Source organism: Hemiscyllium ocellatum, chromosome 4 (genome assembly GCF_020745735.1).
Source record: "Hemiscyllium ocellatum isolate sHemOce1 chromosome 4, sHemOce1.pat.X.cur, whole genome shotgun sequence".
Taxonomy (NCBI): Eukaryota; Metazoa; Chordata; class Chondrichthyes; order Orectolobiformes; family Hemiscylliidae; genus Hemiscyllium; species Hemiscyllium ocellatum.
The window spans coordinates 107,542,600-107,558,163 of record NC_083404.1 but is presented as its reverse complement, the minus strand read 5'-3'; the positions used below and the strand labels follow the sequence as shown (position 1 = coordinate 107,558,163).

At 40.1% G+C, this 15,564-nt stretch overlaps 1 protein-coding gene across 1 annotated transcript in view; it reads right to left on the bottom strand.

The window, feature by feature from the left end:
* wnt9a (wingless-type MMTV integration site family, member 9A) overlaps window positions 1-3,403 on the bottom strand; it is a 72,402-nt gene extending 68,999 nt beyond the window's left edge. The window contains exon 1 of the mRNA XM_060824450.1: window positions 3,286-3,403. Coding sequence (XP_060680433.1) covers window positions 3,286-3,371 — 86 coding nt within the window. The 5' untranslated portion in view covers window positions 3,372-3,403. The remainder of the gene's footprint in view (window positions 1-3,285) is intronic.
* Window positions 3,404-15,564: the final 12,161 nt, after the last annotated feature.

Sequence of the window (15,564 nt, the reverse complement as noted above, 5' to 3'; positions counted from 1 at the left end):
CATGACATCGTTAGGTGAAAGAAAAAAGTTTCATTGGTATAGCCAAATGCTTAGAATCCCAGTGCGCTTACATCCAGAGTGTTTGGAATTGCAGTTACTTCATATTGAAAACATGGCAGCCACTTTATGAACAGCAAGTTCCCATGAACCACAGACAGGTAATAATCTGACTAATCTGTTTTTGATGTTATCTGATGGATAAATAGTAACCAGAATGCAAGATTTTCTCTGCTGTTAAAATGCTGTGGGATCGGAGCTTGCAGGAAGCTTCATCGTGAATCCAGCACTTCTGACAGTACAATGCTGATATGTCTGAACTTCTGCCTATTAGGATCTGAATTCACAGCCTTTCCACTTAGGGTGAGTGTAATGCACTCAAGTGGATGAAAGGAAAGTCCCATGACACAACTGGAAGATGAAACAGCAGTTTTCCCCAGTGTAGTATTCATTCTTCAACCAACACCACAAAGAACTTGTCATTACCATATTTCTGTTTGTGGGATCCTGTTTGCTTAAGTTGGCTGCCACGTTTCCTATCTTACAACAGCAAGCGAGTTTCAAAGACAATATTGACTGTTGTCAAGTGCTTGGGGACTTTTTGAAGTTATGAAATGCAATAGCTTTTTAAAAAAAGACATTCATTCCCAACAGTAACTAATACTGTGTTTAGTCCTAAAACTCAGGAATGACATTCAGAAAAGACTGTCCTTAATATCCATGTCTGTCTATGGAAGTCAGCATAAGCAGAAGCTGAGGAGTCATGGCCCAAGAATGAGAACTTGGAAAATCAGAGAGAGAGATACATTTCTGTAGTTTGTATTATGGAGAGGGGAGAGGTCTTTGCCACGTGTGGAGCAGATTCATAAGGAGCTCCTGGCACAGTATGGCATTATATCTCCTGGTAGGAGAGAGAAATAAAGAACAGTTTAAGGGTGGAGTTTGCTGGATATGACAAGAACTTAATTCCGCCCGAAGAGCTGAAGTTTCACATTTAGCTTGCTAGTGGACCAAACAGCTGTGGGATGGTGGGGCACAGAGAGAAACTTTCATCACCACCACCACTCCTCAAATCAAAACGGAGACCCACGATCCATTGACTATTCTGGGAGAAGGAGGGAACAGCATCACCCACTGCCCATTGTGTCGATTCTCAATGAAAACTTAAATCATTAAAGGGAACAAACTTTGAATATTCAAAAGGTGAACACTTTACCAATTGAACAAAGGGCTCGGCAAAAAAAAGGATGAATATTTGGTCAAGTCTGTTTATACAACAGATCGAAAAGTTAAGGCTGCCGGTTTCTAAACCGTTTTAGTTTTATTTTAAAAAGTTCAGCCCGAATATAACAGTTGGTGACATGGATTTTTTTTAAAAAAAGGGTATTGAATGACAATAGTTGATGTCAGGCCATTAACTGATCTCAGTTTTAATCTACTTGGGAAATTGATTTAAAAAAAAGACAAACTGGTTCAACTTTACTTAACACATTCGAGATTCCCACCTGTACTAAAACAACAGAGCGGAATATCAACACGGACTTCCTTTGAGCAGGCGAACGGAGAGCGAAAAACCAAGACATTGCAGTTAGGGAATGTCTCCAAACTACCATTTAATCTAAAAAACAAAAAAAAAGTGTTGGTCCGTGAGTTCCACCAGGATTTACTGCGATGTTGCTGTCAGGAGGCCAGCAGAACGAGCGATCCAATAACAGCTCTCTGCAAAACGGCGGCTCGGTTTTGAGGGGCAGAGAGAGGTCGGCAAAACAACAACATTGTCCCTCTAAAAAAACAGGTGCTCATTGAATATTGTAAATAGCGGACTGTAACTTCGGCCAGAGTACAGTTTTATCGATAAGCACCTTTGATTTTGCATCTTCAACCATCCAACATTAAATTATCCTGTTTGCTTTTGCTTCTATTTTACGATAATTTGGAGACGTTGCCTAATTTATAAAACCGTTTTGCGTCCAGGGCAGGGCGCTCGGATTAAATTCGGATGGAGAGACGGGAGGTTCTCTGGGGGGTGGCGCGGTGGTGAGAAATACAGAAACATCTGATCTATTACTACAAAAAGAACTAAAATCGAAAAGTGAGCGAACCTTCTGGGTCATAAGGTCAATTTCCAACTTCAACCATTTCACCTTTTCTAAAAAGGAAGAGGTGGAAGAATCTCTTTTCCAAATAAAAAGCTAATTTTAACATGACTACCTTGATGACTTCCTACCTGAAATAGTCCACACCATTCTCTTTTTTTTGCTCTTAACGTTACAATCCACTCGTCCCAGCCTCACCTCACACCCTGCAACACAGGAGACCGGTGGATTTTGAAGGATTCCCTGGGATTATATCCCCAATCGTTTTTTTAAATGCCTTAGTTTTTTTTTGAAAAACAGCATGTGCTGGCTTGTGTTATTATAGCTGGTAACTGTAAAGCAGTCTCAAAAATACAAAGTGAATCTGGCGGTCTCACTAAGAGAAGAGGAAGGTTTCAGGGCAGGGGAAGAGACTGTCTACATAACTCGAAGCTGTAATCCCAACTCTTGACTTGCTATTCTCACGTTTAACGCTTTGAGTAGGTGGGGGGCCAGATAAAGAAAAGGCAGTAAGTGTTAAAGTTGTAGCTGATTATTATATACACACACAAGAAAAAAGGTGAGGGAAGCCGGAGCAATAAGTGACAGCATGCGCCTCCTCCCCATACTCACTGCATTGTCGACCCACACTGCACTGATTAACCCTTGTATTAATACATGAGACATGACATGACAGAGAAAAGCGCACACAGTATAACATACAGACACAATCAGACTGGATCGCGACAGTTTTTCTCCAAAAAGAGAGAAAAAAAAATGAATCACGTTTAAAAAGTGTGTAAGCGATCTGCCCAAGAGAGATCAAACCACATTCGGGATTTTTTTTAAAAAAAACGTGAAGTATTTAAAAATTAGAATTCCACAAATACAACCTGCAGCTGGGAGCTGTGTTGATCGACTCCAGTACAGAATCTCAGAGACTGAGGCGCACCCAGCTAATTTCAACACTTAGTTAGATTTGCAACTGTGACAAGAAAACCAAGAAAAAGAGACCAGAAACATTAAAAATTTTGGAAACTTTTGAAGCAGACCCTATTTCTTAGGGAACGCATTTTTTAAACAAAAAGAGCGAAACTTTGCAGAGATCTAAGAAAAAAAAGTTTGAGAGAAAGTTTTGTTTTGGGGCGTGTGGAAATCACAAGAAAAAAAGTTAGAGCTTGATAATAAAGTTTTGAAAGTGGTCAGGACGTACCCGAAGTAGGCAGTGGTGTTGCCGATGGTCAGAAAGACTACAACAGCGAAGAGTTCCCATCCCAGAGAGCAGTGTCCATCCAGCATTTTGCTGTACCGGCTCGGAAGCTGACCATCTCGTTTCGTATTGAGGTTAGTTTCTGGTAAGTTTCACGATCGCGGCGTCTTCTTATAGTGAGCCTGGGAGACCAGGCGCAGGCGCGTTTGACCGGTCCGCCTCCCCTCCTCAGCCAGCCAGCCAGCACCACAACAAGCGGACCACGGCCAGGGTGGAGCTGCAGGCAGTGGGAGAGCGAGAGAGACGCACACACACAGACAGTGCGGGCGGCATTGACAGCTGCAACCGGGACTACAGAAAGTGGGGAGATGCAGTGGGCTGCAATCAGGGCGGTATCGAAAAAGGGGCGGAAATTAGAGATTCACTCGGACAGAGGGAGAGATGGGCAAAGTAGGCAGATAAAGACAGAGGTTTGGAAATGGGGGAGAAAAAAAACTGGGATCAGGCGCAGGATATTTCAGCTAAACGGTGTTAAAATTGGGCGAAGTTGGAGCATTAAACAGAGGGCTGGAGACATCTGGATAGAGGTAAAAGAGAAGCAGCTGGAACTACACGGCTGGAGTCAAAAGTAATCGAGATTTAGGCAGTGTTTGTGCATCAGAGAGGGAGAGCTGGGATTAGACAGAGGAGGAAACTGGGATAAGACAGTTTCCAACTTTATTTCCAACAAACTTGAATTAGACTGGAGGAGAGAGAGAATTAAAATGAGGCTGCAGTTCAGATAAGTATACTCTAAATATCCCGAATATAAAACACGTGCAAAATGAATTGTGAGATCTGAACTGTAAAGAGAAACTCAGTGACAGTCAGGGCAGGTTAGTCCTGGCTCATCTTAGATACTGTACTGATAATTGGGAAAGCCCATTCAAACTGAAAACGAGGAGCCATGACTGAATATATTGCTGAAGAACAAGAAATAAATAGGCCACCGTAAAACATTACATACAATCCAAGATCTTTACAAGAATGTAGGATAAATTCGGACTCAAAATACACGAATAACAAGTGAATGAAGAAACAGGGTGTGGTCTTTGCCATGAAGGAACCCCACAAGCAGGAATTAAATCCATTCTATTTTACAAAGGAGCGCAAGTCCAAAGCAAGAGACAATTGGGTAATGCAACAGCAGCTTATTAGTTCAAATACCATCCAGTTCTGCATCCAGCAACAGGGGATGTAGCAGGACAAATTCTTCCTGGGAATGTAGCAGACCCAATACAAGATTTCAACTCTCCTGCTTATAGATATATGGGACAAATTGCAGCATGTAGAGATTATGGGATAAGGCAAGACAGCTCACTTTACATTCAACAAATGTATTAATTCTTTCAGCTGCTGCACCAATGGACAATCCTCAGATCATCCTCTATTCAACTATGGGGCTCAGGAAGTACTAGACAGTATGAAAGGCAAGATGTACATCAAACTTTGCTAAAATGGAATAGAGCTTATTGTGTCTGTATTATTTCGAAATCATTAATTCTTTATTAAGCAGAGCTGTGAAAAACCTTCATGGTTCAGTAGCTACTGAAGATTCCGACATTGACTCTGTGCCAGGAACTGCATTCCACTACAGACACTTCAGCAATAACATTTACCAAAGAAGCAAGCCCTTCAGTTCTCAGAAAAAAGCCTGCAAACAATGAGAAATAAAGGTGCCAAAGCTACTAGAGAGCATTCTGGATATTGATTTGCTCTTACTGCTTTGATCATTCCTTTATTGGAGCCAAAGTCATTGGACCTTCCTGTACTTTCATGTTTGAGTGTTTCTGCTCCTGTAAAGTTAGCTATCATCTTTTAATTAGAACAGCCCTTTCTTGAAATTGATAATTAATTTTAGTAAACTGGTCTACTTATTTCGTAGAACTTACCAAGAACATGCAGCATCTGCCAAGGTTAGTGAAGGGGTTATTCTCAGAAGAATAGACCGTACAAAGTCAAAATAGGAACTGGATTTGACTATTTGGCCCCTTGAGCCTGTACTGCTATTCAATTAGGTCATGGATGATGTTTGTGGTACACATTTTACATTCCCATCAACTCCAGTAACCAATGATCCTCTTGCCTAAAAAGAATGTGTCCACCTTGGTTTTACAAATACACAATGTCTCCACCTTCACAGCTTTCTGAGGTGGTGCTCGGAAAACCATACAATCATCAGAAAAAACTGACCCACTAGCAGAAACACAGTTTCCACATCCATTTTTAGACCATTTAGGAATTGTACACTTTATCAAGTTTCCTTTCACTCTAAACCCCTTTGGAAACAGCCCAACCACTTCATAAGACATATCCTCATCTTAATCTAGCAAACCTCCTCTGAACCACCTCCATAGCATTTACATCTTTCCCTAAATAAGGAGACCAAAATCATATAGTATTCAAGAGGTGGTCTCACCAATGTCCCATGTAACTGAAACAGTGTTCTTAATTTGCGTTCAATGCCATTGATAAAGGATAGCATCTTATTAGCCTTCTTGATTACATGCCATACCTCCATACTAACTTTGACTCATGTATTGGAATGCCTGAATTCCACTGCACCTTGGAATTCTGCAGTCATTCGGATTAAAGAATATTCTGCTTTTTCATTCTTCCCAGAACCTGATGTTTTCCCCAATTTATACTCTAGCTGCTGGATTTTTGCTCACTACTCTTAACCTATCGATATCTATCTGCACCTTCCTTATGGTTTCTTTATACTACTTGGTGTCATCTATAAATTTAGCTTTCAAGTCTTTGTTTCCCTTACTGAAGTCAATGATGTAAATTGTCAAAAATGGAGGCCCCAGTACAGATATAGCACTCATCCTGTCAATCAGGCAAAGATGCAGTTATGTAAACTCCAAAGCTCTGGAGATATCTGTTTTCTGTCAATCTTTTATTCATACTACTTTACCCTCTACTCTATGAGCTTTTATTTCCCACAACAGCTTTTTATATGACACCTTATCAATTACTTTCTGGAAATCCAAGTACAGTATATCTGCATGCTACCCTTTATCACAGCATGTGCTACTCCTTCAAAGATATCCAATAAATTAGTTAAACATAATTACCCTTTGATGAAACCATATTAGCTCTGATTACCCAGAGTTCTTTTCCCCCACAAAGGCACCTTTATATTCATTCTAATGGTGGGTGTGTGGGTCGCTCTTCAGAGGGTCAGTGCAGACTTGATTGGTCAAATGGCCTCTGTCTGCACGGTTGGGATTCTGACCCTGAGACTGGCCAGCCCAGAATTCCAACAGTTTGCTAGTACCACTTCCTTCAAATCACTAAATTACCGTCTCCCTTCCACCTCCTGAATGACCACTACTGAAAAGTGAGAGCAAAGCCTTTTTGCCAGTTCAGCCTTAATGATAACAACTGAAGTTACAAACACTTCTACAGGCCCTAGTGTAACAGTATAATCTGAGCCATTTAGGAGGATGGAGTTAGAAAGATCTTCAATTGTGCAGGAAGGCTGTCTCAGAGCTTCAAAACTAATTAATGTCCTTTCAAACTTCAGGCTTGTTAGATCATGCCCCATTCGGGCCAGCAGAAGGCATTTCTACGCAATGTCTTTACAATCACATACAAGGAACATCAAAGTGAACTTAGAACATTGAGGGAAACATTTAAATCCTTCACAATGGCCAAATAAAAACTAATCCAACTTCAGGAAGTACTTTTCAAGTGAGTCCGCAGGTATTACATCAGCTCTGAATTCTGAAGGAAATTCTAATGGTGCTCGTACAGAAATTTATTCCATTCTCCACGATTTTGCAGTTCTGCCTTTGCAGGAAATTCCCATGCCAATGTCTCAGCAGCCCTCACATCTCTATAAATGTCTACATGATGTCACCACCTACGGAAAGATAAACTCCTACCCTGGAAATGGTAAAATTGTCTTGGGAAGAACTATTATTTTATTTTTATCTATTAAATTCATCCCTAGGCCAGAGAACACCACAGGATAAGAATTTTAGTTCATTCTGTTTCCTCAAGAGGCTGTTTGAGTCCTGGGGTGTGTTCTTTTGAATTATTTTTTTCATGATTCATCTTCATTGCTGCTGTGTTCAAGTTTTTGACGGAGTGTCACAGCTCAAGAAGAAGCCATCCTGAGGGTTGCCATTCCAATCCCACAATGTGTTTGCCTTCCAATGAAAATGATATGCCAGCTCAAACACCTTATACAGCTAAGAAATTAGCCCTTCAAACAATAGAGACTTGTGGAGGAGCGGTTGGTGGAGTGGGGTGTGCTATTGGGGAAGTGAGGAGTCTGAAATCTTCATATTACTAATGAAGAACAATATTATTCTTTAGTTGGCAAGTGAATACAGATGTAAATCAAATGGAGATTTTTGATCAGACTGAAAAGCGCTAGAATTAGCTTGAGCAATTAAACAGAAAGGGAGATGTAATTAGTTTGAAGAGCTGAAATTAGATGTAGGAGAGAGAGATATAGAGAGAACTAGATTTAAAATGGGAGCAAGTGGCCAGGAAATGGCACCAGCTGAACTTTGAATTCAGAGAGTTGATGTAGCCTCAATGGGCCAACCATTCTCTACTGCACAAGAACAATTTAGTGATTCTTCAAGAAAATGAGATTGGCATTATATTGAGAGGATGAAAGTTGTGATTAGATTGAGGGGGAGAGAGTTGTAAATAGATTGCACAGGAGATTTGGAATTAAACTTGGGGGGAAAGACAGAGAGAGAGAGAGACAGAGAGAGAGAGAGAGAGACAGAGAGAGAGAGAGAGAGACACAGAGAGAGAGAGAGAGAGAGAGAGAGAGAGAGAGAGAGAGAGAGACAGAGAGAGAGAGAGAGAGACAGAGAGAGAGAGAGAGACAGAGAGAGAGAGAGAGATGAAATAATTTGATGGGACGCCTTGGCTTAGACAGAGAGAGTCGGAATCAGGAGACAATATATTGAATATTACAATGGATTCTGGAATCAGACAGGAGTCAAATTTAGGCTGTGCGAGAGTTGGAATGAGAAAGGGAGCAGTAAATTCATATGGAATTGGAAATTGAGAATACAAGCTTTTGGAAGCAAGCAGACAAATACTGATTGCTAGAATAAGGTAGAGGCATCCTTATTGTTGGAATGAAACAGAGCAGTTACTGATTGCTGGATTCAGGCAGAATATCATTCATTTGAAAAGACAATACAAAATTAAGTGGGTGAGCTAGAATGGGCTAATAGTGAAGGAAATATGTGGAGTAGAATGAATTAAGCAACATGGAATAGTGTTGTTTGGAACCATTGGGTACAATAAACAAAAGAGGATGAACTTGGACTGTGAGTATACAACAATCAAATCAGGCAGACATCACTAGAATAACAGAGCATTTGTCCGGATCTTTCTGGATGACTACTTAAATTATTACCACAACAATACCTCCCCTTGCTTAAACACCTGTGTTTTTACATACAAGTAATTAATATAGACTGTAAATAGTTGAGGTTTTAGCATCAAAACCTTGCACATTCCACTCATCATAGCCTGACAAGTTGAAAATGCCCAGACAAAATGAATTTGTCAAACAGGAATTCTCTTTTGTAAAACAATGTTGATTTGTTCTAATGATGTTATACTTCCAGTGCGTTGTTAAGACCACCTTCATAATCAAATCCAGCAATGTCTAAATAACACGAGATAGAATAAATTCAAGAATGGGTTGTAGTAATAACAAATTAAAGTATGCCATGAAGTGATTAACAGTTTTAGACAGGTAAGTAGAATGAATGATAACGTATGTGACTATGACTGAGAAAGCAAAGGATATTGAATGCGAGGTTATAAGAATACATGAAGGAAAAAAGGTATGAAATAAAATGAAAAAGAGGTTGTATTACAAATTCTAATGGCAAGGTACTAATTCCAGAAAACATCTTTACCACTGTTTCAGCTTAAAACAGTTTGTTTGAAACCTTGGTATCATATTTGACCCTGAACTGAGCTTTGGATCTTAAATGTGCTCTTTTACTAAGCCCACTGATTTCCACCTTTGTAATGCTGCCTGTTTGTTCCTCTACAACAGCATGTCTGCTACTGAAATTCTCATCCATAAAAAAAGAACTTGCATGTATATAGTACTTCTCACAAAACTTAACATCTCAAAATACTCTAAAGGCAATGAAGTCGATTAGATGACCAGGATAAGCCCCCATTCTTTTGGCCTAGGATCTTTTCAAGCACTTGATGAGGCAGCTGAAGCCTTGACTTGATATTCCGTCTGAAAGACAATGCCTCTGACATTTCAATATGACAATGAAGTTATTTCTTGTGTGCAAGCCCTGAATTGGAGCTTGAACCCAGAACCTTGTAACTCAGATGTAGACACAACAATTAAGCCATTGACTCCGTGGAAAGCCATTGCTTCCAGACACCAGCGCTATTTTAAAGCCACCTGGTGGTACGTATAACCGCTTGCAAAACTCTGCTGACTATGTCTTGATTTACAGAAAATCATCTATATGCTCAGTGATAAAAAAAATTATATTTTTATCCAACCACATCTCACTCTTAATCTCATTGTAGTTTCCCCTCTCCCTAAATTTGTAATCTCCACCAGCCATGCAACCATTGAGAACTATTTTACTCCAATTCTGGAGTCTTGTGCATTGTTCATTTCTTTCATGCCCTCCATTCAGTATCATGTTTTTAAGCTGTCATATCAGGATTCCAAGCTCTGGAATTTCCTCACTAATCAATCAATCTGTCTATCTACACTTTCTCTCCCCTTAAAATACTCTTCAAAACACAGCAGGGATTTTGCTTTTAACCACCATCTCTTAGCCAGGTTCAATGTAATGATTTGCTCCTATAGAGTAGCCTGGGAAGTGGTGGACTCATGTAAGTTCTTGCTGTGAAACAGCACTGGGCAAAATGAGTGCAAAAGATGCCAAGATGAATAAAAGAAAAAGGCAAGTTGCATTTTCTAACACCTCTTACAAATCTCAGGACATCCTAAAGTGCCTTACAACCAAAGTTCTTTTGCTTGACTTTACTAACTTCACTCTCACCTATTATCACTCAACAGTCAGTATAGCATGGAAAAATCCCTTGATCCAATTCATCCACACAGTCCAGATATCCTAAATTAATTTAGTCCCATTTGCCAGCACCTGCCACATATCCCTCTCAACCCTTCCTTTTCATATACCCCTCCAGACACCCTTTTAAATATTGCAATTGTACCAGGCTCCACCACTGCCTGTCAGCTCATTCCACACAAGCACCACACTTTGCATGAAAAAGTTGCTCTGTAATTCTGAACAACCCTTTCAGAAGTATCCTTTAACTGATCACCACTAATGCCTTTTAAAAAAAAGTTAAATGTTAAGTCAACTTTCATATGAAATCATCAAATAAAAACAGCCCAAGGTCACAGATTAATTATAAAAATGATCTCTAGAGTTAACAGCTGATTCCAACAACCTATATGCCACCTTTAAAGTAATAAAACAAGGTAGTATAAAGTATGTCACTGAGCCCTTAAGGAGTAACTAGGGAGATGAGCAGATTTTGAAAACACAGGCAAGCAAATTTCACAACATGTGGCCTGTTTACATGTTGAAGTTTGCATGCATTCAATGGATATAGTGGACAAGATAACTGCAATGAAGGGGTCATTTGGAAATGCCAGTGTTGTACTAGAGTATACAAAGTTAAAAAATCACAACACCAGGTTATAGTCTAACAGATTTAATTGGAAGCACTAGCTTTCAGAGCGCTGCTCCTTGAGGTGGTTGTCCAGCTGATGAAGGAGCAGCGCTCTGAAAGCTAGTGCTTCCAATTAAACCTGTTGGACTACGACCTGGTGTTGTGTGATTTTTAAACTTTGCAATGAAGGGGTTTAGTGTTTGTTACATTAATTTCATTCTTCTAATGTTACACACAGTCCATTGGTGGAGACAGCAAATCTGTTCCAGTTTTGAGACAACTAATGTATCCCCAAGATCCTAGCAATAATGACTGACCAAATATAGTTGTGCTTATTACTAACATGCACTACAACTCTTTGCTATCAAAGAACTGTGCCTGTTCTGTAGCTATTCTACAGTAATGTATCCTTCAAGGTAACCCAGGGCAAAAGTGAAGAGAAACAAGGTTGGTGGCGGAAAACTACCTCAAACAACTCTCACTCGGCACTACATACTGGTAGCCATGGCCAATACCATGAGGTGTCAATAGTAGTGGTCATTTTGGAAAATGCTAAAGATATCTTCTTTCTTTTAAGACATTAAAATATCACATTAAATACCACTGCTGTACTTAACAATTACATTTTCATTTAACACCAGTAGATGGCACTCTAACAGAACATCCAATGATCAGATTTGCTTGCTGAGATATATCAACATCAATTACAGTTTTCAATATTACACCATTCTATAAATTATATACAAATTTATCTTCACTCTAAGAAAGAGTGCTGAGCTGAGATATAAAGGAGCGAAGTCATACAGATATCAAACACGTGGAACAGGAGCCTAAGTCTACAGGATTCCAGAAGATTCCTCCCTCAACAACTCTTCTACATATTTATGTTTAATATCGCTATTAAAGTTCACATACAAGAGTGTAGACCTGAACATACTACCAACACCCATGGTATTCAGTAAAGGTTCTCACCTGCCTTCTGGATCAACTCAAAATGTCTATCCCACTCTCTAATGTTATGAGCTCTCGTCCCCTGGTTCTACCCAGTCAGGCTGATCCAGTGCCTGCATCACTGCACCCAACACCCTCCCCAACCCTAGATCCTGGCTCTGCTCTGGACACCTTTGCATAAGATGTGAGGTTTATTTCCCTGCGGCCTGCGAGCTTCTTCTGCTAAATGGTATTAGAGAACTCATTGAATCTCCATGGACCAGACCACTGAAAATCAGCCAGCATGTATCCATTTCTTGCAAATGATACATATCTTTTGCATTTTACACACTTTAGACAGATGCCAGAAGTCAAAACAGAATAGAAACAGCCAGTCATTTCCTGCTGCTTTCCCAATTTTCTGAAGAAAGTCTCTCTCCTGAGAAGCTTTCCTGAGAGTTACATGCAGCTTCCAATCTACATCAACCTCCCTCTGCAGTTAACCTTTGTTTAGTTCTCCATATAGTGCCTCTGCACAAGAACACCAGAAATTGGAGCAAGATTCCACCATTCAGCCCATCAAGCCTTCTTTACATTCAATATGATCATGACAGACATCAGATTTCAGTTGGAGTGTCCGTTTCCCTTGATTCTCAAAAGAGAGCAATAGTCTGCCTGTCTCAATCTTAAATATACACATTGATGGATCATCTACAACCCTCTAGGATGGAGAGTTCCATCAATTCTCAACCCTTTCTGTAGCCATAAAAAAATCAGAACAGAAGTAGACCATTCAGCCACTTAAGCCTACTCTGCAATTCCATAGGGTCATAGCTGATTTGCCATTCCTTACTTCCATTACAATGGGTTTTCCCTGTAATCCTCGATTCCCCTACTGATCAACAATTTATCCTTCTCAGCCTTAAATATACACAAGGACTCTCCCTCACAGTTCTCTCTGACAATGCATTCCAAAGACTCTGAAAACAGAAGAAATTTCTCCTCACCCAAGTCTTAAAGAAGCATTCATTTATTCAGAGATAGCACCCTCTGGTCTTAGGGTCTCCCACAAGGGGAAACATTCTCTTAGCATTTACTCTGTAAAGCACCTTCAGACTCCTATATGTTTCAATGAAATCACTTCTCATTCTTCTAAAACTCTAATTCATAAAGTTCCAACCTATTTAGCCTTTTTTCATAAGACCATCTCTCCATACCAGGGATTATCCCAGTAAACCTTCTCTGAGCTGCCTCAAATGAATAGATACCTTTCCTTAAATAACAGAATCAAAACTGCTCACAGTAAGTAATTTCTCAAAATGTCAGCCCTAAAACATTGGCCACTTTATCCTAAAACTGTACCCCTATATTTTAAATTCCCTACCCAACAGAAATAATCTCTCAGCATTTATGCAATCAAGCCTCTTTAGAATTTTACCTGAGTCAATCAAATCTTAATAAGAAGATAAATTTGTGCAGCTGAAACTTGGCAGCTAATTGTTATCACTGTGCTCAATAAGAATCAGCTCGTAAAAATAAAAAAAAAAGAATCAGCTCGTAAATCCTTAAGTATCTCTTATTTGATAAGTCACCTGAAAAGCCATGGAGGGTGGATCTACCTCTGAGCTGAGTGTGCACAATTGGCTGGTCAACCAGCTGACTAGAAGAAGGCACAGTTCACCTTGACAATGTTAACATTAGGCTGTAACACTCTGGCCATAATATAGAAGCAGTCAGGTGGCCTTGGAGATTGTAGTTCGTGGGGAAGGCCCAGTGTCCAGGGGCAGGGAAAGCACTGGGGGAGTGGAACAACAGACCAGATTGGTAACAGCACAATGTTGATCAGGATGAGAATAGCATGCACTCTGCTCATGTCAGTTCAAAAAATGATAATTGAAAGCCCCCCCCCGTATATCATCAGACCTTGATTTCAATTGAACATGGGGATAGGATTGAGCCATTCAGTCTTCCTGGTACTTACTTCTGGTCATCTATGGCAAGCTCAGGTTTACAGCAGCAATAGGTGTAGGGTGGGAAATCATTACCAACTCCCCCAGCACCCACTCCCCCTTCTAATTTTGAGGCAGCCATCCTGTAACTGCCAGATGGGAATCCTGAAAATTCAGCCCAATATTTTTAAAGCTGAAATATTAAAATGCCAAGTGTGAGGAACATGTTTGATTTTACAAGTAAAGAGCTAAATTCCCATGGGATGTTAGTTGGATCAACACCTGCTTTTACTTTTGCCAAGTTGTTTGAAGTTGGTGTTTGGAATGAAAATGAGATTGCCTGGAGCGGGAGCGAGGTTTCCAGATTAACAGCATGCACTGATTTACTCCTAAACTGTTGACAGTGACCCCTTCTAACTGAACTTTGTCTCAATAATTGTTACTGCTCCACCATTTGTTCTCTAATTCTCAGCCTCTCTCTGCTGCCTTGGCAAATGTCCTCAGACACAAGATATTGTAAGCACGTTACTCATCAATGTGCCCTTTCAGGAGGGCTTCACGGTTAGATATTCAGGTTCAATACCTTACTCTTAAATGATGCTGGATTATTAAGCCATGTGTTCTGAACATAGCATCACTATTTCATCATCACTTTAGATTAATGAATTGAGAAGGCTGGAGTCGAATATTGAAATGACACAAGTGTAGAAATAGGCAAATTAGCTGGTTCTTTCTTTCTGACAGAAATGTTTGTTTTATTTTTCAGTCACAGGATGAGGGTGTCACCAGCTACACCAGCATTTAGTGACCCATCCCTAATTGCCCAGAGGGCAGTTAAGAGTCAACCACATTGCTGTATGTCTGGAGTCACATGTGGGCCAGATCAGGTAGGATGGTAGATTTCCTTCCCTAAAGGACATTAGTGAACCAGATTAATTGTTTCCTCAACAATCAATTCATCATTAGACTCTTAACTTCAGATTATTATTGAATTCAAATTCTGCCATCTGCATGGAAGAATTCGAACCCAGGTCCACAGAAAATTATCTGGATGTCGGGATTAACAGTCCAGTGATAATACCAATGGGCCATCACTTTCCTCTGGTGGGTGGTGAACCTTTTAAAATTTGTAGTGTCTGCTATCTCTCCTCATGCTTAGAAGAAAAACAAAAACATCAGTTATTGACTGGGTCACAGATGTATCAAATTGAAGATAGGTGGATGAACAATGAATGTTCATCCAGTCAATGTGGTCTCCCAAACTAACTTTGATTGACTTAGGGTGGTGAAAATGAATATCTGAAATTCTTTCCTCATTGTAACACTGGATTTTCTTTCTAATATCTGTCCTTCGCTGAGGAAATTACAAGCCTTTGGGAGGAGATGGGACAGGGATTGGGACAGGTAGTGGCTAACAGGCAAGTTTGGCAAGTGCCTAATCAGAGCAGTCCAGCTATTGAGTGTGGGCATATTTGATGCACCAGTTGGTGTTTTCTTGCCATTTTTGTTTAGTTTGTCCGTCCCACTCACATGCACTTTTCTGCTTAGAAGTTACTAATCAGAATGACCATCAGTATAATGGAGTGCCTCTCTCAGCCAAAACATTCAGGCAATTATAATGCCCTAGTAACATTTCACATAACATTCCAACTGTGACATGTGTATCAATAGTTAAACTTTGGGATTG